The sequence below is a fragment of the Manduca sexta genome, chromosome 17 (genome assembly GCF_014839805.1).
Source record: "Manduca sexta isolate Smith_Timp_Sample1 chromosome 17, JHU_Msex_v1.0, whole genome shotgun sequence".
Classification (NCBI taxonomy): Eukaryota; Metazoa; Arthropoda; class Insecta; order Lepidoptera; family Sphingidae; genus Manduca; species Manduca sexta.
Genome location: NC_051131.1, coordinates 10,964,362 through 10,991,795, shown reverse-complemented (window position 1 = coordinate 10,991,795; position 27,434 = coordinate 10,964,362). Strand labels below are relative to the sequence as shown.

The following is a 27,434-nucleotide window of genomic DNA, read 5'->3' as shown; positions in this document are numbered from 1 at the left end:
TTTTGTATTTATTCCTTGCCTTACATAATTATTCCTAAACTATCTGCATGAGTTTAGAAATTGATATTAGCTACAAAAAGCTACTGTCGCTTAAGATAACACGTTTCTCCTAGAAAAAAAGCTGGCTAATGCTTAATTTATGATAAACCACACAAAACAAATCAATTCCTTGATTGCCGATAGTAATTGTGGTAATAAACAAAAACAGAATAAATAGAAAATTATAATGTATTTATTATAAAATGTATAACTGAAAAAGTCTGCTTTTCACTTAAGCCATCTCATTAAATATCTAAGCTGTAATTATGCCAAATTTCATATCTGATACACATATTTTGAATTAGAAGAGAGTTATCATACATACAAGTTACTTATACCTAGATAACCAAAAACAAGATGCACTTTGAATAGCATGATGGCCTCAGCTGGCCTTGTTCAAGTTTTTACTAGCATACATTGATTTCACATGATATGGAGAAAATTGAACCTCACATTAATACAAAATATTCTGCATAATTCGTAACAAATATCCAAAACGCAATTTGACTATTTTAAAATAATTTTATGTGATGAATAACTTTAGATACAATTTTCTTCATACCACAGTTTCATATTGATTATATTTAGGCAATGTCATGAATGCCGAGACGGAAAATATCGTGTTGCACATAGAATGAGTCCCCAAGAGGCTTCAGAACGAACGTTTGCATGTATGGGTGTGGAGGGTCATCGTCACACTGGAAAAAGAGACATTCAAATTTTATAAAATGCAATAAAAATTCATATATAGATAGAATTTCAATGGAAACATTTATATATTCATCTGCTATTGTTTACAATAATTATCAGTTATCCATTGCTTTTCAATAACAGTGAGAATAAAAGTAATATAAAATTATAATTTTGCTAGTTTAATAAGAAAATTAAATTGATATCATACAAAACACAATTTGTATTTAGGAATATTAAAGGCAATAAACATTTCAGAAATAACATGTGAAGTTAAATAGACATACTTAGTAAACAGCTAAATTATCTGATAGTTAAAATTTGCCCGTAATAAAATCTTAGCCTTGTATTTATTGATCACATTCTAAAATTATGGCTTCTATAATTACAGGGGTTGGGCTGTTTGTTCATTACACTAGTTTAATGTGAGTTGATAATAGGATATTTTATAAAATACATTTGCAACTAGAATGTCTAAAAAATCAGTATTATATTAATTGCACAAAGCTATGATTGAAAGATTATTATTTTATCAATGTCAATGCAAAGAAAACTAAGAGATATGTTCATGCACTGACATATGTTTTCACTTCTATACAGCTCTGTCCATCTGTCCACTATATAAACATTTGTATGAGCCAATATAATCAGACGGAACCATTTCTATTAAAACATGGGAGTAATAGTTGCATAATCAATTTTACTTAATTTTGGAGCAATAATGCCTTGATCACATTATGTGTGTAGAGAACAGATGGAACTGTTAAAGTTGCCATGGAAATAATAGTTGGTTAACCCTGCATGCCATAGTTATGGCATGCAGGGTTAACCAACTATAGGACTCTGCATCCAAAAAAGTACTATACACAAATTAAAAGAACCAAGGCTAGTTAGCGAAGGTAGTGACAGCATATTAATGTACAGTGCAGCCTTAAGCACAATGTCTCAGTTCTCTTACTTTGTTTCTTGTTGATATAGCATTATTTAAACATTGTGAAGTGCCAGCCTGAATATGTCATGTTCTACATAGAACGAGTTTCCTATTGGCTTCAAAACAAATGTTTGGAAATATGCATGAGGTTGATCATCATCTGTCTGTTATAAATATTACAAAACATTATGTTTTTATATAATTTTTTGTTTTCATAAATATTTATTACTAAATTAGACAACGTAATTTTTTAAATTAACAAGATTTAAGCTGCAAACTGTGTTACTCTTACGCTGCAATATGCTTAAATATATAATTATTTTAAACTATGGACAGATGTGGCAGATTAAATTTATAAAGCCACTGTGCATAAATAAAAACATTATTAAAACTTTTTTCACATAACAATCTATTTTAGTTTTGGTTTATAAAAATACAAGTAAATACATACCTGCAGTCTTCCAAGCACATTGATTAAAACTCCGCCATCAAACATTGGTTGTGAGTCGACAGCCGTTACTATTCTCCCGATTTTTTGAAAAGTCAAACTCTGTAATTAGAACAATCAAGTAACATGAAATATCCATCACACACTCGTACATCAAGATAAGGGCAGCAGCATTCGGCTGAATGTGGCTACATGGAGAGGCGAAAACGTGAAGCAACCACCCATCAATTTCCATATAACTGTATACACAGCACAGCAACAACAAATACGCCATTGCCATGCAGTGCATTAGAGTACACTGCAGGGTTTCTCTAACAACCGCAACCACCTCGTCTCCAGTTGTGGGGGGTGGAATCTCAGCAGCCCCCATGCAATGTAGAACATACTGTGTCTTAACAGCAGCGTGATGCATAATAGCGTGCTGCCATCAATTCCAGTGATACAGGGAGAGGGCAGTTGCTGCCCTTGGACTAATTATAGGGACTAATTGTAATTGGAATTTCTGCTTTGCTCTCTTTGGATTATTACACCAACAGTAGCAAAAGTATTAGATACTGCACACATGCCTCTGGATTAAAGGTTGAGATATGCCCTCACTTAATGTGAAAGACTGATATGCATATGCACTCATGTCTATCACCCTGTATAGGTATGCCAAAATGATTGTGTATTAGTCCCACAGAAGCAACACAAGTGTAATATTACTATGATGGAAGTCTTTACTGCCGTTCATGTGTTTTCGTCACATTGCTATGTGATAAAAACATAAATGAATTAACATTATGGTTATAGTATCCTAAAGAAGTATGTGAATAAAATTATTTATTTCTATATGATTCTTACTCTACTATAGGTACATATATAGTGAAGATAAACTAGGCAGAATCATCAATGACTCATAAGTTATTGTTAGTAAATATTATAATAGATTATTGAACTTACATTTAATTTTTCCATGATTTTAACAGCGCCTTGCAGTTGTACACCTTCAAAGGTCATAAACGATGTTTCAACCTGAAAATGAATCACAAACGTGTTTGTAGTTGTAAAAAATCAAGGGATTTGGTCAGGTCTAATGTGACTCATATAAGTGCGTGTTCTAGAAGATAGACAAGTATATCAACAATTTATCGTAATTATAAGATTCCAGCATAATTGGGTATCAAGTTACAAGACAAATAACGTAAATTATGCGTATTATTTTCGGCGGGATCAACACGGCTAACCTATAAGCATTTTATGGGTATGTGATAGTAAAACCCAACAATAAAGGTACATAATATAAATATAAAAAATATATTGTAATAAAAGTCTAGTAAATACTCACATTGTACATATTGACCAGATTTGGCCGCTGTGCCGGATCATCGAACAATGTGTAGTATTGCTGTACAAATCCTTTTCCGATAGCATCGTATTGTAGGTTGAGCGCCATTGAAACGATTTATAGTTAAATTTAAATACCTCCACAACCTAAATTCGCTTTATAAAGTAAATTCCAGGCTTTTGCCTGCTTTTGTGAGTTTCGAGATTTCACACGGAAAAAATGGCAAACCGTCAGCAGAGAGAAGAGTTGACAGTACAAAAAAGATTTTTCTGAACGAACTAAAAATATTTGTATGACATTCTCGTATGTGCAAATGATAATAACATTTGAGTCAAGTTTACTGTTCAGTCCTTAAAATTGACCGATGTGAAGCGAGATCGAGTCACATCATGTATCTAGATTCTAGACCAAGATCTAGATGTAGTTATTGGCAGTGTCTAATTTGTTGCATGCTTAGGTAAGTTATATAGGGCTGCATAGTTTTTGCCTGTTCCGTATGTAACAAATTATTAAATACGTAAGACTAGGCAGTATGGTCTTAAGACTATAGCCTGTCTTTTAAGGACGAGGAAAAAAAAAGAAACGAATTAAAAAAAAAATTGACAGTTGGCTTGTCACTTTTGTCAAATTGTGTCATTTGTAAACTGTCAACTAACCTAAAATCTTGTTTTTAAAAAATAAAACGGAAGCTTTATTTATAAACTTATCTTTATAAAAATGTCTTTAGCGGACGAGCTTTTAGCCGATTTGGAAGAGAATGATGACGGAGAGCTCGAAGCTGCCATCGAAAGCAAAACCGGTGACGCTCATGAATTTGCGGTGCCATATCCAGTTGTACCTAAAGAAGAAGAAATAAAAAATGTGTCTATCAGAGAATTGGCAAAATTGAGAGATTCTGACCGCCTACAACGTGTAAGTATTTTAGATATCTCATTTTTTACAGCTGATAAAAAGAGTAATTTTAAGCCACCCACATATTGCCGGTAGTTTTAGAGTAAATCATTGGCTTCCTATTTGTCAACTGGTACCATAATATATTCATGAAATACATAAATAAAATGTAAGCAAATTTTTTTAAATCTCCACTATATTCTGTGAAAACAACAAAATCTAAACAAATGTTTGACTTGAAAGTACTGGTGCATGCAGCGTCGCCACCAACTCCTTTCCCGCTACAATTGTCCCTAAATAATAAATCACTGACAATCTATAGCGCCATCTCTGCGAAGCTAGCACCATCTGCTTATATATTAATCAGATTAAAAATCTAAATATTTTCAATGGGTGGAATAAAGATCATAAGGATAAATAATCAGGACATAAGCTATTTGTATGCCAAATATTTTGTGATTATTTTGTCATCAAGCCGGCAGTTACTACCAATTATATTTATTTATCCTGCAGTTCTCATACTAATCTGTCTTTCATTTCTTTCTGTGTTTACTGAAAGCAAAATATTTAACCTTTTCATTAAAGATTTGCATGGGTATGATTTATATTTGCAGGTAATTACTGAAATTGGACATAATGTTGGCAACAACAGGAATAAAATTGAAGTAGCAGGTCTGATGGAGTCAGATCCTGAATATCAGTTGATTGTGGAAGCAAACAATATAGCCGTTGAAATTGATGGAGAAATTGGTAGGTGTATACTTGTTCTAAGACATTCAGTTACAGACTATATACTTGCTTTTATAGATATTGCTATACAAATGTTATATAAATTCATATTGAGACAAAAAAAAAATAGGTATAACCTAGGTTAGAATGACATGGACTGCCAAGATGAATGGTTGCAGGTTTAAAACCTAAGTATTAAAATAAAAATAAAATAAAATAAAATACTGTATTTATCACGTAGGCGAACAAAGTTGCACTTATGATATGTCAAAACAAAGAATAAGAATAATTATTATTTCTAAACAACTATTAAAATTACTTATATAACTATGGACATTTTAAATTAGGGATAAAGTTTATACAAAAGACAAGGTACAAACCGAAGTAACCAGCTCGGGCTGGTAAGTAGGGGGAAGGTACGGACCTTCTCTACTACTTAACGCACTGCTGGGGACATTTTGCCTGATTATAAGTATATCAACTACTCATATACAGTAACAACATCAGCTAGCTAGATTTAAAAATGGCGTTTCCCTACACTGATATAAATGGTAAGTTTACCTACTCACAGTTTTGTATATATTATAAGAAATCTCAAATATCATTAAATGATATTGTAATTTTAAGTGTGGTTTTTTTTATTGTGATAGGTAAAACATAAACCGATAAAAAATATTATTTTTCAGCTATTATCCACAGATTTGTTCGTGACAAATATCAGAAACGGTTTCCTGAGTTGGAGTCTTTGATTATCACCCCCCTTGAGTACATACGCACTGTGAAAGAGCTTGGCAATGACTTGGATAGAGCAAAGAACAATGAAATATTACAGAGTTTTCTTACACAGGCTACTATTATGATTGTCTCAGTCACAGCATCCACTACACAAGGGTAAATATATACTAATTATTTATTATTAGTCAACAAAAACATAGTTATACATCATATAAATATTACCTACTTAAATTAAACTATTTTACGGAATTTATCGCAGTTTTAATATTTTACTTTTCTCCCGACGTTTTGAGAACTGCAGCCTTCATGGTCACCTTGAAGTCTGCAAAGTCTTTAATGTCTGACATTCGAGTAAACATAAGCAAATATTACTTATGTGAATATATCTACCAAGATTTTTTATTTTGTTATTAAAGACAAAATAATTAAATATATACTATGCGCTAATCTCAGGAACTACTAAATCGATTTTAATTTTTTTATACCAATAAGAAGGTACATTACTCCTGAAGTCTAGGCTATAGGCTTTTTATTCTGCGAAAATATAAATTGGGACTCTTCCCGAAATACTTTTACACATGGGTGGAGCTGTAAGCAATGATGTTATAATTCTGCAGTATCTTTTCACATCAATTAAGGTGTTTGTGCAAAAATAAATTACATTCTTTTCTCTGTGTTTCAGAAAATTATTGTCAGAAAATGAATTGGCTGAAATAAATGAAGCGTGTGACATGGCGTCTGAATTAAATAATTTCAAATCTCAAATATATGAGTATGTTGAGAGCAGAATGACTTTCATTGCACCAAATATAACTGCAATAGTAGGTAAGTAAAAAGTGTTTAGTAAAGTTTGGTGAACAGTTGGCATTCTAATTGCACATCTGACTTAATAATCAGCCTTGTATTATATATTGTCCCACTGCTAGGCACAAGCCTTCAATCCTTTTAAGGGTTTAGGTCATTGTTCACCATGCTACAACTTCTGCCTACCCATTGGGGGAAAAAAATGTGATGTGTGTCTTTTTGTTAATTAATATTATCCTTCATAGGTGCGTCTACAGCTGCCAAAATCCTCGGTGTTGCTGGAGGTCTATCAAAACTGTCCAAAATGCCGGCATGCAATGTACTACCTCTTGGCCAGCAGAAGAAAACCTTGTCTGGATTCTCACAAGCAGCTGCCCTGCCTCACACGGGCTTTATTTATTTCTCACAGATTGTACAGGACACTCCACCGGTAATATTGTATTTTACATCTTCAATATGTATTTTAATGTGGTTGTTGAGTAATACTATTATTGTATCAATAACGTTGGTAACTCTGACGTATAAGAAATATAAAGAATTGTTACAAATTTTCTAAAGCAGAATTTTTGGTACTATATTCCAATAAATGGAGAATTATCAGATGATTGAAACAATTTTGATGTTGGTGGTTCAAAATCAAATAAATTGATTGCATTTAACTTTTTTGTATTTTGTTACAGGAATTAAGATATAAAGCGGCAAAATTGGTGTCGACAAAGCTAACCCTAGCCGCCCGCGTTGATGCCTGCCATGAAAGTTCAGATGGTCATATAGGACGGCAACTGCGCGAGAGCATTGAAAAGAAATTGGATAAACTACAGGTAATTAATCTTTTTCTAAGTTTCTTATTAATTTTAGAATAGTGTTACAATATGTTATTAAGTAAAAAGTATCGTGTGATTGTTATGTTTTATATTCAATGTGATACATTTCACATTCAGATGTCTCTGTTAGTCAATGATTTCCTTTAAGTAAATTAAAGAAGAAAAGCTAAATGTCCTTCTGGCTATTATTTCGAGATCAATTTATTTAACTCTTGCGCATACATATCCAAACGGGCGGTCATATTAAATCCCCACTGGTCCCGCACTTGACGACACAAATTCAGATCCATTTCGGCAATCAGCAGACCATCCTTCACTCTCGATAGTCCAGGAGTTCTGCAGCCATTCGGTGCTGTTACGTAACTTGAACCATAATAACTTCTCAATATCTGATCACCATCTTTAGTTTTAAAAGTTTCTTTACCAACCCTATTAATGCTACAAGTGAAATATCCATTAGCTATAGCGGCAGTCCGCGCTTCTGTGCCCCAGAACGATTCACCGAACTCGGAAATGGTAGCTGAAGGGTTAAACACGATTTCTGCTCCGTTCAAATTGAACATGAGCCAATTGAGCGCTTGGTGCCGACCGTAGCAAATGTTGACGGCAATTTTACCGTATTTAGTTTCGAACACAGCATGGCCTAAGTTGCCCGGGGAGTAGTACGATGTCTCACTAAAGCTTCCGACACTGGGCAAATGGTTTTTGCGATGTTTTCCTATAAAATTGCCCATATGGTCAACCACGACAGCAGTATTCCACCAAACACCGTTCTCGTCTACTTCCAAAATAGGTGACACTATAATCATTTCGTATTTTTTAGCGAATGTTTTGAGGAACTCTACGCTCGGACCGTTTGTTGGAGATTCAGCGAATTCGGACCATTCCACTTTCTCTCTGGTACATAGGAAGAAAGGCATAGACCATGTCTCTTGAAAACAAAGTATTTGAACTCGTTCCGATGCCGCAGCGTCAATAATCTTCTCTACTTTGTCGAAGATGGCTTGTCTTTGATCCTTTATCGGTTCGTTGGTAGGTAGAACTATAGAATGTTGGATTAAGCCGACCTTGACAATCCTTGGTGGTCTCGTCTCTTTTTCTGCAGGGAAACCATAAGCAGCTACTTCGAAATTGTTCTTGACACTTGATTCTACCGTAGATTCCTTCAATTCAATTTCACAATGATCCTCACGTCCATAGTATATTTTATTAAACTGTTTCAATTGTTCTGGGTTTAAATTCCGTTTTACGATTGCGTCGAGCGTGTCTCCCGACCCGGCGGACATTTTGCAGATAAATGCGCGGGAACACAATTTATCAGTAAACAGATTGCGTAATAATGTAGTTTATTTAGCACAGGTTATATATTGACATTCTTAATTTGCCGTTTATCTGTGATGACACCATTTAATGATAAACAACATAAATGTATAATTTATGTATTCTATATTATAAAGCATTATTGAAAAAATAATATGGTCACTGGATCAATAATTATTCAATGTTTAAATTGGTTTTATAATGTACGCGGAAAAGTTGAAGGTTGATTTTAATATTGTTCAATGCAAACCAGATTCGGTAGATGTATCATGTTGATATAATACATTGTGGAAAAGTCTCAATATTTAACATGAATGATTACAACGTAAAAGAGGGTCAGAATTAGTTAAAGACTAAACTAAAGTCACAAATAGGACATTACTATACACGACAGTTATCCATAAAGAACTTCAAGTTATCCAATTCAAACTTGAATGGCCATTAACGTTGCAAGTCCAGATCATATAAATCAAGTACTTAGGTTCTATAACAGGCTACCTAATGTTAATATTTAGTAATTTAAGTACATATTAGCATTTCAAACAGCATGGCGAAAGTGTAATGAGAGGGCCCGTATGTCATTAGTGTATGCTTTCTACCTCGTGCCGGGTACTAAAATACATCGCTGTTGAGTGGGTGATTTCCATACAGTGTTCATAATGATAATTTAGCTTAACACCTCGATTCACTCTCACCTTTTCCTAGATAGGAAATTGCCTACAATTTTAATGCCTACATTATGAGCCTTGATATAGGGGTGACGAGCGCTGTATAGTAATTCGATAGTTCCTAAGTAAACTATCGTATTTGAAAAATATCGATATTCACTTTTTTAAAGTTAGTAATGATTTTTAATAAAACTTTACTTACTTCATTTACTAACTTTTGAACTAAATGGGTATGGTAGTTAAAATTACTTAGATAACGAAACGCTAAAAAGTGAATATCGCTATTTTTTCAGATACGATAGTTTACTTAGAAGCCATCGAATTGTACTTTGTGACTTAAATGTTTAGAGGATGTAGCTGCTGTTTGTCGATAAAAGTGATGCTTAGATTAGGAAAGTGACATTCGTCTCCGAATGCTTCTTTTTCATTGCTTATTCTTTGCAAGGCCTTTATACATTTGACGACGAAATTCCAAACTACTACGTCTTCATCTTGTCTAATATTGTGTCCTGTATCAATTTGATTGGGTCCGAACTCGGGGTGGGTAGATGAGATGGCACTTTAGTCTCACAGATATTCCCAACTGCAGCTATTTTATGAATATTATCTGGTCATCTTAGGTTGATATAACATTATTTTAGACCTTAAAAGATCTTAGCTTTGATGTTTAGCGCTTGTCGACGATGGACATATTAATTTGGTTTACGATTCGATACATCATGATACTTCAGTACATTTGATAACTGTAATTCCCAATTAACAGAATATAAAAGTAATAGCTATTTATAGCAGCAAAGGAACAATATTGTAGCGTCACTGTGATACCTTAGAAAACTAAATCAGTCTTAATTCTATGAAGCAACGAGTACTCCCACGGATGTGTTTAGAAGGCTAACGACATTGCTGCCCCATTAAGTGAGAGGTCGGCTCCATTGTTCGAACAATAACTTAATTCTGGGCATGCCATGTCAATGAATTAACAAAAACATGCTAGGGATTGCAACACATGTTCCAACTTTTACCAATAATTCCTTTTTCTTAAGTTGCAGTACTTTGCAATTAATAAAAAGTCATATTCGTATTACAAATGTATACGCCTTTTTAATTTTAAAAGGAGCAGGCGTAGATGAATCATAAAACTAGTGCATCCCAAATTTCACCATTTGTGTCTTCCATCTTATGATGTGATGAGGGCGCCTATCGTCGTATCGGGCAGAAGTTCCGACGCCAAGCTGATAATTCCCAGAAAAACCTTGTATATTTTTACTAAATAAAGGGTCGAGACGAATACATCAAAACAACACTAGTTTATATAATTACACCACCGAGGAAGTCATATATTCTCATTATGAAAAACTATCGAAAATTCTTAACAGGAACCGCCGCCGGTGAAGTTCGTGAAACCGCTCCCGAAGCCAATAGAGCAGAGTAGAAAGAAGCGCGGCGGCAAACGAGTGAGGAAGATGAAGGAGCGGTACGCCATGACAGAGTTCAGGAAGAACGCCAACCGACTCAACTTCGCAGACGTGAGTGTAACGTTCATTCATTATATCCATCAAATATATTATTATCATTTTAATTCTCACTAATTTAAAAAATATCTTTACCCATGTAACATTTTTTTGTACCATAGATATTATAATCTTACCCCCTTATTCATAGACGTTTTTATCTTAGGACGGAGTATTGCTCTGATATATGATAACGAGGTAGAATTGATCGCTTCATGAATTGGAAATAAAATTAATTATTTGGATTCTTGTGTTATTTCGCGTTCGTGAAAGTGTTGAAAAGTAAATCCGCCCCTATATCTAGGTGACAGGTGTCGATCGTGAATCGAAGCCGCAAGTAGCAATCATTACAAAAATAACTGGGCCACAGAGACCATATTTATTTTTTATAAAAAAAATAAATAAAATTATCGAGTATTACGGTAGCACCAAATTACCGGTTTTTATTACAAAACTTTGTTCTCATTAACGCATAACATCCTTTGAGAAAGATAGAAATTAAAAAAAACAAACTACGTTTTATTGGAACCGGAGTTTTGTATCCGTGCCAAATTTCACTAGTCTCGATCACGATCGACCAAACAAAAAAACATCTGAAATGTTACATTAGTATTCTAAATGATTACATTTGAACTATTATCCGATGTAATTAACCAGAACGATACGGTACAAACAATGATGATATGTTGCCTCTAATTTCAGTATCGAATTAATAAGCTTAATGAACACAATTTACAAGAAATAGAATTACAAGAATCGGCTCGTACGCGTTGTTGTAAGTTGCCGCTATTTATTTCACGTCCATCATAATCAGAACGCTGTCACGGCTATAATCCGATGAATTCTAAATGAAAACTTCGAATAAGAGCAATTATTATATGAAGTGAGAGCATTAGACATTCGAGTTGTAATCTCGGTAAAACCGGTAAGCGGTAATTGCCGGTATCGTTTGCGCATGCGCCGCGCCGCGCTCCGTTCGACGAATAAGTATTATAATGTACACACTGGCCGCATGTATGATTGGAATTAGATAGCTGGTTGGTTAATGCAACACCATAATAGCGTTCGGGATTTATGAGGCGTTAAACAGTGTTGCGAATGGGTTTACGTTATTATGATGTCTTATTGGCTTCTAAGGAATTAGAAACGTATTGCTACTATAATTTATTAAATTATGGTACAAATTACAAATTATGTGTACTTTTCGATTTGCGTTTTTTTTTTGTTAAACATACATTAGGTATCCGGACATTGATCAATCTAAACAATTTAATATTTTCATATTCTTCTCACGTCAAAATTCGCGGTATAATCATTGTTTTTAGGGCGACATCCAAAGCAATGGGCTTTAGCGGGCTAATAATATTGATTACTGATGTAGGTATCAACATTTGCGTGTGTCCCAATAGGCTATCCATTTCTTTAATTTCCACCATGTTTCATTACAATTCTTGTAGTGTGCAGTGTCGGCGCCACTGTATATAGCGGGGCATGGTGTGACGTCGCGCTCGGCGAGCCGCGGCAGATGCGTTGAATTACAAATGGCGGCGAGAAGTGGCCCGCGTTTTTTTCGCCCGGTTCAAATAGACCGGAACACGACCTGTTGAAGCGCGCGGACGTCCGTGCCGGCCCCGTTGGTAGCGCGTGCGCGTGCGCATGCGCCCGCCCGTGATTTGCACGGAGACACACTGTCGTAGAATTCTGCCTACAAATCGCATCAAACTCTTAAGTGAACGATAATTATTTTTGGCAACGGATACTAATACTATTGGTGAATAATCTACATAAAAAATTAAAGCGCGCAAAAACGTACGAGATATAAAATTTATTGGATCTAAGATCTTTTAAAACGTTTCTGACCAATGAACAATTTTTTCATCGATGGAATTCGATGGTTTGTTTTGGCTGCGGGAATCTATTACAAGTGTGCGAATTTTTTTTTTGTAATAACTTTATATATCGGGCATAGCGACGAATACTGATTAGAAGTTTTAAATTCATCAATCTTATCAAAGAATATGCATTTAACTCGATCATTAAGTTTAAGGTTGTTAGGTTCAGTTATTCACTACAAATAATAGATGAAACGAGGTGGACAGATGACTTCATAAAATTCGCAGGAGCGCGCTGGATGCGGGTGGCATCCAATTTTGGGATTCTTGGTAAAATCTTGGGGGAGGCCCATGTTCAACAGTGGACATCCTCCGGCTGATGATGATGAATAGATGAAACTAGAAAGTCTGATCTAACCGTTAAATGTTTTTGCTCGCCGTGTGTCTCCACTCAATAAAGTTGTGCCGGCGACACTCGGCTGCGCCGTTCCCGATTGCGGCAAACGTATCATAAGCAATTATCGAATTGAGTTAATATAACTTGTTCTTGTTACATTTGACTAGAAGTGTAATCACATGCAACATTCGCTATGATATCAGTTTCGGTGCAATTTCCTGATCATAAGCCTGTTATTTATTACTTAATGCTTTCTTGTACAAAATTATGATTGCTTCGGTGAGTGGCTGTATATTAGGTGGACCTTTGCTTCAAATAAATATTATATTACAAAATTTATTGCGGAATAAAAATCATCTTTCCGTTGTGGGTTTGCGAAATGCTTTAGCGAGTATTTGTGCAATTTATGAATATTAACAATTTCTGGTCAGATGATTTTAGATGTATTGAGAATGTAGACTTGAATTTAAAAAATCTGATCACAGTGGTAACACCGTAAAGTTGTGCTTCCATAATTTCATAATTATACAGAATATAAAACCCATTAGTTATCATGTTTATAAAACATCGCAATTTTAAGTTTAAAAAAAAATACTATCAAAATTATATTCACTGAAAAGATCATAATATTTCTTCTAGATCGAAGACGACGCATACCAAGAAGACCTGGGCTACACACGCGGCACCATCGGCAAGTCGAGCACGGGCCGCGTGCGGTTACCGCAAATAGACGAGAAGACCAAAGTGCGCATCAGCAAGACCCTGCAGAAGAACCTCCAGAAACAGCAGCAGTACGGAGGCGCCACGAGTATCAGGAGACAGGTGTCGGGTACCGCGTCTTCGGTGGCGTTTACACCTTTACAGGTATTGTCATATTTAATTCTAATTTGTAGCTTTTGTATTGGTTAGAGATATATGGTGGTAAAGCGGCGATAGCCTAGTTGGGTCTGGGACGGACTGCCGAGACGAATGTCCGCACGTTCAAAACCCAAGGTCACACACCTCTGAATATTCTAAAAAAATGATGTGTGTATTCTTTGTGCATTATCGCTTTCATCAGTAGTAGAGGAGGCCCGTGCCCAAAAGTGGGACGGTATACAATACAGGGCTGATGATGATATGGTGGTATGACCTTACGCATTTTGGAGTAGGTATTATATTTTGTGTAAAGAATAAATTTTCTAGCCGAATTTCGTCCATGATTAATCTGGAAATCAGCCAGGTACGCAGGTATTATTATAGTGCACAAATGTGTGCGCAATACACGTGTGAACTCTCTGTTCCTTCACTCTCATAGTCCGGTGAGACTGCAATCCAACATGCTCGGAGTGGGATCAGGCGCAAGACCAAGTTTTACGTGGTTTTTGAGGCACGGGGTATCTCACCGCCATCCTGATTCCGAGATGCGACTTAGTGATTTTAAAGATGGAAAAATCCAGAAAAATTTTGATCCGACGCGGGATTCGAACCCAACGTGGTAGTCGTATTCGCGTACGCATTACAACTACGCCACCAAACCAGTGAATAATGAATGTATAGATGAGTAGGTATAACAGACCTATATAATCAAAGATAATATTATTTCGATCAATCTGCTTTTAACACCAGCTCCATAAATGTGGTCACTAAGTTTTGCCTTTTTAAAAAATAACAAATGAAGGTTTGAGTGCTGTTGAAATATATGTCGTATTGCGAAAAAAATGATTATTTAAATCGCTTGCATTTATATAATTCTGTCTTATTCCCACACAAAAAGCATTGATTGCCGTTTAAAAATATTCACAATTACTGTGCAAACAGTTATAACAATTAACGACAGACATTGGTTGCCCTTAGCGGCGACAGCCTAGTTGGGAGTGGAACGGACTGCCGAGACGAATGTGCGCAGGTTCAAAACCCAAGGGCAACGCACCTCTGACTTTTCTAAATTGTTGAGTGTATTCTTTGTGAATTAACCCTTGCTCTAATGTTGATAGAAGACGTTGTGAGGAAACCTGCATACCTAAGAAGTTTTCTTTAAAAATTTTGAGGGTCTGTGAAGGCTGTCAATCTGCACTAGGGCAGCGTGGTGGACTAAGGCCTAATCTCTCTCAGAAGTAGCGGAGGCCCGTGCCCAGTAGTGGGACAGTATATAATACAGGGCTAATACTATAATTTATTTTATTATTTACTTCCTTTTAGTTTACGTCGGTGTAAACTGTAGACACAGTCACAAAAAAAAAATATTAAATAAATTTTCAATTTCAATTCATTAAGGCGATACCTCAAGGTCCATTTTCATACATTTTGTTTCACCTTTAATCTGGGTAACTAAACAAGTATTGGCAAGTAAAGAATTTAAATTCACGTCTAGTTAGTGATTAGTTCTCGCAGTTGAAAGAAAAACGTAAAAATAATTAATAATCATGGATATTTCGGCCTTTAAAATTTAATATGACGAAATTTTAAAGGCAGAAATATCCATGATAATCCCACCTGCACGTGCCATCAAAACTTGTTTTATACTTAATATTATCCCAACACTTTGCCATTTATTGTAAAAAGCTTAGAAGTAAATGATAATAAAATAATAACCAACAATTGTAGTTATTCAACAATAACCTTTGCCGAATGATGCGACGCACTTGGATTTAATTAGAGATTAATTATAATTTAATGGGAGAATAAAAGCCGTAGTTACTTAATTACTGGTTACGTGAGAGATAGACGGCACAAATTATAAACTTCAAAGCCGTGGTCGGCGCCATGTACCTCATTTGAGAAATGAAAATAACCTAAAATAGCCTTTAAATCCTTACATATTATAATACAAAGTCCCGTGGCTGCCTGGACGCCATAAACTACTGAACAGATTTCGATGAATTTTGGTATGGAGATAGTTTGAGATCATGTGAAGGACAGAGGCTACCTTTCAACCGTCAATATGATTAAATGTTTAAAAATATAAAAATCACTTATAAACTGATCTATGAAATCTTTATATTTTTAACGAGATAAAATTGACCCGACTTCTTTTTTGTTTTAATTCCTTATATTCCAACATATGGATTTGATTTAGAGTTGTAGACTTCTTTTGCATCATGCTTTATGGTGGATGGGTAACACGGACCGACTGCCACGCTACGCACAACTTTAATATCATCCGAATCGCTTAAGTAATCTAAATGAGCCTTAAAAAGTAATTCTAAATATTTGTTAAATCCCACCAGGTCCTCTTCGTGTGAAAATAATATTCTTATTATGCAAACAGAAATTGGACAATACTAGCGTGTTTTCTTATAAATTCTTAACTATTGGAACAATCTTCCGTACATTAGACTTTCCACTCACACACACAATAAAATGATAAAATTTATTAGTCATTATTCTCTTAACGTTTACGTGAGAGTGAATATTAATAGTTGATGACAATAAATAACTTTATTAGATAGTAAATCACACAATTGCATAACATTTAACGGTGTAGGCATTGTAATGAAACTGTGCCAATGCACTCGGATAAGACTTACGCGGTCGTTCGTAACACAGACACAAAATAAAGAAGAACCGTTCCTAGTACCACCCATCATACTACCCAGCGGTCTGTACAGATTGGCGTCATTACGTGATGTAATCATTAATCGAGACGTCATTGTCTCACGTATTATTTACCATTTTACATACCAAACATATACCATCCTCTCATTAAAACGTAACAATTTGGAGATGTTTTTGCCTCGTATCTGTGTGTAATTGTACTCGAACAATGGTTTCTGTTTGTTGTTGTTTCACTAAGCATAATAAACGGCGAGGTGTTAAGATGTAATTTGTAGTATCCGGTTCGAAGGACCATGCTCGGTGACGTCACTGTATTCTAAAATTAAATAAATTAAAAATCCTATTGATTTGAGGATATTGGGGTTTATCGTGGGAATGATTGGACATTTTTTGTCACATTACCACGTTTTATTGACTCTTAAATTAAGTATAGTAATTATGTGAGAATCTTTGGCTCATTGACACGAATTAATCATGCAATTTCTCACGTACATATATTTTAGTTTTATTTTAAACACAAACTTGTGTAACGACATTTGAAACCATTGTAATAGCAGCATAGAAGCTCTTTTTTGACTAATACACGCAATATAATAAATACATCGTTTCCATTTTAATTCAATAGTGCGGTAGGGTCGTGGTCTAGGAAAAGTTTCACCGAAGATATTTATTGTTCACAATGCGCATTATTAACACGCGGAAGCGTCTTATTAAACGTTTAAGCTCCGTTTATGTCTTATGCAATTCAATAACAATTACTCAATAACTAAGCTGTGGACTTGTCAAATTAATAAATTTTAATTGTGTTTAAAGACGTGATGTAAACGTAACCTATAATTTTAAATAATTTATTAATTTAATAACAAAATGACGATCTTACACACAAGCTACGTCTCCATTATATATATGCAATCAGCCCTGCATTATATACTGTTCCACGAGGCACGAGGAGGCACGGGCCTCCTTTACTACTGAGAGGGATTAGGCCTTAGTCCACCAGACTGGCCTAGTGCGGATTGGTGGACTTCACACACCCTCAAAATTGCCATAGAGAACTTTTCAATTATGCAAGTTTCCTTACGATGTTTTCCTTCACTGTAAAAAAGAAAATTTTAGTAAAGTCAAAATTTTGGATTTGCACCTGCGTATATTCGTCGCGGCAGAACGTTCCACACCTAAATATAGATGATAGATGCAACTAAAAACTGGTAAAAATAACTTGATTTTACGATAATTCCGTTACTTTAAGGGCCGTTTTTTTGTGTCAAATGATTTCTGTTTTGACATTCACCTTCATAACAAACAAGAATTACTGGTTATCTGTATAATTTTTGGTTTAGTGGACCCAAAACACGGTTAATGTAGAGGCCGAAGTTCTTCTTAAGCGTGGGTATAAGAGCCATAAATAAACTTGACCCTAGCAAGAACGGCTAGCATCTGGAATATCGTATTGCTAAGGGAAAGTAGAAATCTAATATGTTATGGTGCGTCCGCGGCGGCGTTTCCTTGTCCACTGTTTATACAAATTGCAGCTCATCTGTAAAGAAATTCTGAGATTGGCGAGTGTGAATGTTGCCATTTTGGTTCTGTAGTGAATAGTCTTTATTTTTATTAATGGACAGATGTTCGAAGCGAACGGCAGGTAACACGGAAGTGCAACCTGTTGGAATGTCATGGGTACGTGCGATTACTGCAGCTGTCGTCAATCCCTATGAATGTGTTGACGATGAGCCAGTACTCAACCAGTTAAATGTAAAAAGGCGTTATAAGAAAAATATTTATTTACATACGATGAAAAACTCTCAAGTGACTAGTAAATACAAAAGAACATTACATGGAAGGATCAGAATTCAAAAAATTAAAACCAAAACTATATTTTAGTAAAAAATATTTGCGTCGCCAACAGAATGATTATGTTCGAGCGGTATTGTAGTCCTTTTTAGAGACTAAAGAGTAAGAAGTGAAAAGCATGAGGTTAGAAGTTACTAACTTCAAATCGGTCCTAAATATTGGTTTGATCTATTAATGGCAACGTCTGTAAGATTGGTCTAGCAAAAAAATTGGGCGCAAATATGGCTAATGATTAAAAAAGTCTGTCAAATAAGACGTGTTAGGACGAGTAAGATGTCTTGTGCGTATTGAATTTGGTCTCCTTCATATCCGTGGAGACCCAAATATTATGACGGCTCATACATTAGTAATGCGCCTTACAAAGCTCAAAACCGTTTATGACATGTGTGGAATCTGGTGAACATAAATGTAAGGACAACTAAGGAATTTTAAACTGATAATTTAGCTTTCTAATAAAGGGTAGAAGAGGCATGCACTGATCCCCTTATTCCTATAGGACATAAGAACATATTAATATTAATTATAGTCAATCATGCTGCACGAAGATTGTGGTATAAGGAGAGATGATTCCGAACTGCTTTTATTTCGATAGCAATAATAAGGAAGTAAGTTCAATGTGTATTTTTGATAAAAATTCCAAAAATACATATTGCACAACTTCCTCTTTATTTTGGAACAAAAATAGAATTTTTATTGTAATTTCGTTCCAAATATACACATTGAACAACTTCCTCCTTATTGCACTCAACTGAACAACCTTACTTGACTCGCTCAACTCGTTGAACAACTCCAACGTCGAAGATCTATTGCCAAAGGAAATGTGGGGGCATTGCTGATATTTGAGATAAGGGGAGGAATGGAGTTAGGTAAGATGGAGGCAATTCATTGAGTTCCAAGTATCAAACCACTATATATGACTCTTCCATTAATACTTATACTTAAGCCATATATCATTAAAGCATTAACGAAATATTTTTAAGTTTTACCTTATGCTGTCACAACTGACCGGTTAGCAATGGCATACCTCCTTCAATATTTGTAGGGGACAATACTGTTGTAATTCTGTACATCCGTAAATAGAAGAAACAGCTCGACGAGGAACTAAAGTATATCTCTTTAAGGCGATACCTCAAGGTCCATTTTCATACATTTTGTTTCGGCTTTAATCTGGGTAACTAAACAAGTATTGGCAAGTAAAGAATTTAAATTCACGTCTAGTTAGTGATTAGTTCTCGCAGTTGAAAGAAAAACGTAAAAATAATTAATAATCATGGATATTTCGGCCTTTAAAATTTGACGAAAATTTAATATGACGAAATTTTAAAGGCAGAAATATCCATGATTATTAATTATTTTTACGTTTTTCTTTCAACTGCGAGAACTAATCACTAACTAGACGTGAATTTAAATTCTTTACTTGCCAATACTTGTTTAGTTACCCAGATTAAAGCCGAAACAAAATGTATGAAAATGGACCTTGAGGTATCGCCTTAAGTATAACAAACAGCGAATTATCTAAATTATCGTCACCTACATCTTCGTATCGGCAACCCTGAGGCGTGAAGTTTCCCACAAATGATGTATTGGTGAGATTAAACACGATCGGATATACAGCCACACTTCAATACATCAAAAAGTGCCGTGCAAATTGCGTGCCAACCCTAAAAGCATATCTACGGCATAATCGAACGGTCAGTTACGAGTTTTGCATGTAGCCAGGCATAGAGAAAATTGCATATTGGTATTTCAGGCGGTCTGGTTGGCATAAAACTTTCACCGTTTACATTCAGCTCATGGTATTCGTGTTATGAGAATGGCCGACGCCCTTTTGTACCGCTCGGAACATTGTTAGTCCATGTTTGGACACGAGATACACATCGGTAACTGTCCGACGCCTTTTATTTATAGTGCAATCTTGGGATAAAATGGCGATGGTTTTTTCTAAACAGAAACTGTTCGGTTTTCTTTTGAGTTTTGCTATTTGAAGTAGGTACAGAGTATTTTCTTTATGAAATTGTGCCGTGTTTCGCAGACTTTGAAAACGCTATGAAATGAATGGACATAATGAAGTGAGATAATTTGATAAATATTATTATTTGGCAAAATTATGAAGCTCCAAATACGCTAAAAATTGTTATTGCCATACGAGTTATTTGATATTAAAAATCAAAACAAAGTGCACACGCGAAAAACCACTTTATGCATCGAGATTAAAAATCAAACTATAGCATGATGCGAACGCTATTTGGTACTATAAATTATGTAGGATGCCGGGCGATTATAATGTTGCATGTTGTAAATAAAGCTTGCGGTTTAGTTACTTTGTCGTGCTACTGAATAAGTCTTGACATCCCATGACACGTTTTAATACTGCGCTACGCCTATAAACAGCTATGATCGATCGACCGCAACGCTATCTATTAAGCAGTAATTATTTTATGTTCAAACCATAATTCTCAGTACGATGCTAACACAGGTTGAATTTACGAAAATTAAGTAGCAATTAATGTGGTATAACAGTGAAAGAAGAAACCCGTAAGCCATAAGCGTTTTATATCTGATGGATTAGCACACGTCCGTTACGGTCATAGGTTTAGCATATAATAGTATGAGAACGGAGTTTACATTTCGTATTGTTATGTAACAAACATAATATATTACCTTACATTGGTTGGGATTTATTATTTTATTAAACCTACTTAAATATGACGTTAATTAATGTGTTATTGATCTCTCAAAACTTTATCCTTCGCGTATGGAAACAAAAACAAAACACTGATTAAAAATGTGTTAAAGGCTAAGAATGGAAGGTCAGGCTACACGGTCAAAGACCCATATTTACTCCTTGTATTAAAAAGTGAATCTTAACATGCGCCTTAATGATCTTTTCCATCCAGTTTTCTTTTACTCATACAAGTTTGATTATCGACATTCAAACGCTTTCTCGTGTAACAAATTATGAACAAAGAAAGGAGTCTCAACCTGCCAGAATGTCGATTACTGTGTCCGATCACTGATCAAGATTCGTCATTAACGTCCTGTTTCGATGCAGTGGATAAAAATACCCGCATAATAAACCTGTTTTGATGTGAACGTACCCCAAACGTAATGACATTTGCATGCGCGTTAATTTGTTATTCACCTTGTAACCGATAGGAGCACTACTTGGACAGTCGAGTTACTTAAAACGGCTTTCGGTAAATATAGAGGTATTATCAAAGTACCCCCCTCTCATCGGCCCAGCGGTCGTAGTTAACCTGCCACGTCTAACCGTTCAAATGCACTGGTTCTCAAATACTATTTAATTGATTATCTGATGCCCTAAATTGTATACTTCTGATTTTATTGTCGACAGCAACCAAAGTAATTGTATACATATTATACGGTTCGAATTGTCCGTAGGCTGTTGTTTTTTATTTTGGATTGTGCGTATGTAATTTGCCATTTTCTGTATCAGAAGGACCTTCTGATCTGGTCATCTGACCAGAAGTATGATTACCCTATATTAAGAGACGCCTATAATTACCCCTATTAATTACTTGAAAAAGAGATTCGGTTAGGAAATTTGTCATGTATTATTATCTTGTTCAAAGTAATTACAATTTAGGATGTTATCGAAAATAATAAAGTACTATGGATCCAATAAGTACATTAAATATGGTATTTCTAGGCGGAAACGAAATGTAATGGTAGTGCATATTCACTCTATCCTTACATCTATATGTAAGCATAGAAGGAAAATCTAATAAATAAATAAATATTATGAAACACAGCCGCCGCCGCCGCGTCTGTCTGCCTTAACGCGACAAGCACAAAAACTACGTATAGAATTACGATGGAATTTGTTATGGAGATACTTTTAGCCCCTGAGAAGGACATGGGCTACTTTTATGCCAGTTAAATATATAGCGGAACTTTTATCCCACAAAAACTCTTCCACGCAGTCGAAGCCGTGAACAAAAGCAAATTCTAATAAAAAAGGGTTAGGCCCACATTCCATTAAAATAACAATAAGAAATATCGGAATCCAATCGGAAAGCTTTTAGCACCGCGGTCTCAATCGATAGCAATCGGCGAGATTATGGGCCGCATCGTCCGCACTCCGGGCCTGATACGTGCTATAGATATACGAAAGCTGCTATCAACGTCGGCTCGAGCGTTCTTTACTACTGAAACAAAAGCCGTCTCGCTGCAGATCCGCTTTGGACAGAGATCGATTGTTACCTAGATCGGATTTTAGGGTTATCGTTCGTTAATTTTTTTGACTATTGTGGATATTTGATAGTCGTAATATCGAATACTGATACGTAAAATGTAACAGTTTTTAAGTTTTATCAATAAATATTTTTCTTTAATAATTAACTAGTTCAGTGTTTTGTCTAAGTGTCCATTTTGTAAAGCAAGGAAGAAACTGATAAAATTAAGATTTATTAAAACACTCACTAATGACACGTGTTGAGGAGAGAATAAGGCTTTCGAGTTAAAATAATTACTATAATCTGGATAACGACTGCTTCTTACTATTTTGTTAAAAGTGATGAGCGAGGAAATCATCTTGCGAGTCAATAACGATGTATTATGATTACATTTCATTCATAAACACTTTGATATTTCAGTATTACGAAACCTAGAAATAAAACAATATATTACATTCTTTTGATCGAACTAAGTTATCATGTAGTTGATGGCTTCTTGCATTCGTTGTCATAAATGTCATTAATGAAATAAAATATGAATGAATGGTTTTTATCCTTGACACGGTTGTCGTGACCGATTCTGTGATTGTTGTATGTTTTAAATGCTCCTTGGAGAACGCGATAGTTCTATCCTGTTTTGTTGCATAATGTTCCTTTATCTTCAATCATAATAACAGCCGTTTTTAACAATCGATCCCAATCTCGATCTTTAATTCGATTCTGAGAATGAACCAATCAAAATAACTCATTTATAAGCTTTGCTCTGATTGGTCCATTTTGAGATAGATCGAGAAAGCGGTTAGGATCGTTAATTGAAAATTGCGGCAAGTCTGTCGCCGTCCACTGTTGAAGCCTTGTCGAATAAGCGCCAACCACCCTGGGCTAGAGCTTCCAGCATCCATTTTCCATTTCAAATCATCGGTCCATTGTGCACGAGCTACACTATGTCTACCTAATCGCGGACTCCACACCTGTATCCACCACCATATACACACCGATCTTTAACTTAATATTATGCTACTAAAACTTTCAACAAAGAGCAATTTAATTGGCTTGTAAGTGATCATTATTATCACTGGTTTGAACAGCGAAGGCAAACGTGAGGAAGAATATATCAAAATTTTGACGGTACTTATGTGGAATTTGCAAAAACGCATTCGAACAGCAACGTCTAATAAGGTCAAAACACTAAGTATTAAAGGAGATCCGTTCTCAGAGGTGAGAATTATAATAATTATCAATTTCGAAATTCAATTATTAATTTTAGAATGACTATTATCGGAAAGCACCTAAGGTCTATTGAGTATCGTGTTCTACTTTGTCGCTTAGCAATAAACATCCTTAATGATGATAGTTTTAAGACAGAAATAGTTCTCTTCGCTCGAAAAATAATTACCAATAATGTATTCTAAAAAACGGTGACAAAATTAGTATTTTTCAAAGCAAGATGTGCGGTCACTTCCGCTTACATTGTATCGATGCCAATGTCCTTTCGCTTATGTACGGTATTTAGACTCATCCGGCCTCGCGAACTTAAGTAAAACGTGTGCCGAACGTTGTTAAAACGTGAAACTCTTTCAAAACATAGTCAGAAATTCTACTACAACTAAAATGGTAATTAGGAATTTTACACTTTTAAATATTACGAAAGTTATTACAATACTGTTAATATAATTTATTAACAATATTGAATTTCGTATTGTAATGTTTCGTCTGTGATGTTATTTTCGCTGTGTTTCTAATTGAGTGATACGTTTATGACCCCCATGAACAAAAGAAATCTCAAGTATTTATCTAGCAGTTTAATTGGCTAGAATAATATTATTTATGTATTAGCGGCCAACATTATGATAACAATAAACTAGCAGTCTATCAAAGGTGCAACGATGAATAGAGTTACTGCACCGTGCCCTATATAAAAATGGGTCTGAACTAACTTTGGCAAAACGCGAGTCATCTAAGTCCCAATGACTTGGGTGTTATAAATTTCAGTTATGTCAAAATTTTGCATTTATGAAGCCTATGCGTTACTTTTTTCGACTGCCTCAGTGGCGTAGTTGAAATTCTACACGGTACGCGTACGACTACCATGCTAAGGTCATGGGTTCTAATCTCAGGTCGGGCCAAAAAAAATATGACTGGGTTTTGAGATCTTTAAAATTTTGAGTCGCAGCTCGGAGTCAGGAATTTGGCGGTGCGATACCCCGTGCCTCCGAAAGCACTTAAAGCCGTTGGTCCTGCGCATGATCTCTCTTCGGTCATGTCGGATTACTGTCTTACCGGACTACGAGAGTGTAGGAACAGAGTGCACTAGTGTATTACGCATAGCCTTGTGCACTAAAATATCTCCTGCGTACTTGGCTAATCTCCGTTGAGATTGACCGCCGTGGCCGAAATTAAGAAGGAATCAATTTTATTTTTTTAAATAGCCCCATTTGCTGTTACTTATACGTCAATATTTTGGCGTCTAACGAAGCTTTTCGATGGAACTAACATGATAAGTAAGATTTAAACGCACCGCCATTACCGGGCCGCATGTGACGCACCGCGGAATATTGCAGTGTCGGCGGCCTTGTATTCGTGATCTAAATGGTAATCAAATGGAATGACAACACTGCCACAAGACGGACTGCTCTGTTTACTTACATTTGTGAATGTATAGATTATAATGCAATTTTCTTTGTACTCAACAACGTCGTTCGTATTGTCCTGCAATACTCTTTAAATATGTTCTTGGAAAGAACTATGCTGGATCTACTGGTGAGAATAATAAAGTCCAAATAGATATAGACCATTAAAGCACGTTGTGTCAAGGATTTTAAGAATAATGCTGACCTGCCTTTCTGGAATTAAATGTACCTACCTACATCATAACTCGTCAATATGATTCAATGTCACGGGGTTTTGACCATGTGTAAGGCACTAGTCAGTCAGCAACGAAATATATCTTGTATTCTCCTTCCGTGACATCTATGAACAAAGAAACTTTTACTACGTACTCAACTATATTATTATTAATCAAGCCTTTTCTGTTAATACGTTATTAAATGTTTCTGGGTCGTTCGTCTGGTGTGTAGCCACACCTGATTTGAAATGTTATGATTCAAGTATTAGGTAATATGATTTTGTTGTACGAATGAGAACGGTATTTCTTAACAAATTTCAATATTGTTAGTTAAGTTCAAAATAGCCCACCTTTATAACGATACATTCCTTGTCTACATTTATTTTATGTTTCACCTCCTTTTACGTTGTTTGTAAACGGTCATTAAACAAAATGTTTTCCTTATACGTTGAAATGTTTACTATCCGGCTCGAAGGACTCATAATTTTTTTCTTTACAGGGCCTGGAGATTGTAAACCCGCAAGCCGCGGAGACGCGGATCAACGAAGCAAACGCCAAATACTTTTCAAACACATCAGGATTTTTATCTGTGGGGAAGAAAACTACATAGATAATGATGTCATGTTGATTTAAATGTAAGAATAAATTGAAAACGTCAGAAGAAACGTAGTTTTATTATGGTGTCCAGTGGTCAGTCTAGCGCTAAGTTGGCCGAGATCACCACTAGCGTATCCACGTGAGGGGATTTCACCGCTCGGCTTAGATTTCGCACTGGCTAAGTGCACTGTCAAAATTTGACATATAGATTAAAAGGTGTATTACGGACCTCCGAGATTACTGCGTGAATGTAACGGTAATTTAGTACCGCGTGGGTGCAGATTGGAAATGAATGGTTTGTCATTTTAGCATGACAGTTTGGGCGTATGGTCTGTAGTGGACAGTTTAGCTTGTAATTGAAATTTAGCTTGTTTGTGATCGTTTCATTCGCTTTGTAAAGCCGAAGTTGCTTTTAGGGGCGCGTCCTATATACAAAAGTAGGTACTTTTGTTACAATTAATTCGAATATTGCATACCTCAAAATGTATCAATGAGACATTCTTACCTTCGCGTAAGTACTTCATAACTTTTCAACCTAACTATATATTAATAAATTAAAATTAGCAATGGAATCAAGGCCGTTTTACCCAACGTTATAGGTATCTCAAATGGATTTAGAACAATGTTCTCACCGGCCGCACCAATGTAAACAAACACACCTTGCAGCGGCCATGTTGTCCGCTCTGTGGCATTGATAGATTCGGCCTACTATCAATCATTAAATGACCACCTTTCACATGTTCGTAGTATATCGGCGGCATTAATCATACGTCTCGATTGTTGACAATATCTGAATGTTTCACTTTATTCAATAATAGATGGCGCTTTCATTATATCTCAGGTAAGTAAACTTTCGGAAGAGAGCGTATATTCATTATTTGAATTAACGGTCTTAGGGGTATCAATCAACAGTAAAATTCTGATTTATATAGTTTTACAAACTTGTCTATGTTTGAGTAATCTAAAACTACTAAAGAATTATGTGGAAAACTGCATTGAAATAAATTTTCTCTTTTTACTTTATGGCGTCCAGTCGCGAGTCTGAGTGCGAAGCAGATTTAATAAACAAGCGGCTGTCGAACGCAAATCCATGCTTCATTTTATACAACTCGCTTCCAGTAATCTAAGAAGGCGGTGCTGTTTAGTTTCCGTCATTTAGTTTAAATGTTTCGCCAGAGCCTCCGCGGTATTTACAGGGTGTATCGTGTGAACGTAAGGTGAACGCTTTGGGGCTATTCCCTTGGCATTTCACATTGTCCATT

General features: G+C 35.5%; 3 protein-coding genes across 3 annotated transcripts; 1 reads left to right on the top strand and 2 right to left on the bottom strand.

Annotated features, from left to right (window-relative positions):
- Positions 1 to 214: 214 nt before the first annotated feature.
- Positions 215 to 3,696, bottom strand: LOC115449493 (probable nuclear transport factor 2). The gene is made up of 4 exons (XM_030177335.2): positions 3,436 to 3,696; positions 3,051 to 3,122; positions 2,112 to 2,210; positions 215 to 737 (listed from the first exon to the last, which is right to left on the bottom strand). Exons 1-4 carry the CDS (start codon positions 3,541 to 3,543, stop codon positions 624 to 626), a joined length of 393 nt encoding a protein of 130 aa, XP_030033195.1. The 5' UTR covers positions 3,544 to 3,696; the 3' UTR covers positions 215 to 623.
- A 358-nt stretch (positions 3,697 to 4,054) lies between these two features.
- LOC115449490 (U4/U6 small nuclear ribonucleoprotein Prp31) lies at positions 4,055 to 26,240 on the top strand. The gene is made up of 9 exons (XM_030177333.2): positions 4,055 to 4,347; positions 4,941 to 5,076; positions 5,742 to 5,946; positions 6,473 to 6,615; positions 6,840 to 7,024; positions 7,275 to 7,415; positions 10,783 to 10,932; positions 13,786 to 14,010; positions 26,075 to 26,240. The coding sequence occupies exons 1-9, from the start codon at positions 4,153 to 4,155 to the stop codon at positions 26,183 to 26,185; spliced, it is 1,491 nt and encodes a 496-aa protein (XP_030033193.1). The 5' UTR covers positions 4,055 to 4,152; the 3' UTR covers positions 26,186 to 26,240.
- LOC115449492 (beta-ureidopropionase-like) lies at positions 7,492 to 8,733 on the bottom strand. Its single transcript, XM_037439474.1, has one exon. The coding sequence runs from the start codon at positions 8,702 to 8,704 to the stop codon at positions 7,604 to 7,606; it is 1,101 nt and encodes a 366-aa protein (XP_037295371.1). The 5' UTR covers positions 8,705 to 8,733; the 3' UTR covers positions 7,492 to 7,603.
- Positions 26,241 to 27,434: the final 1,194 nt, after the last annotated feature.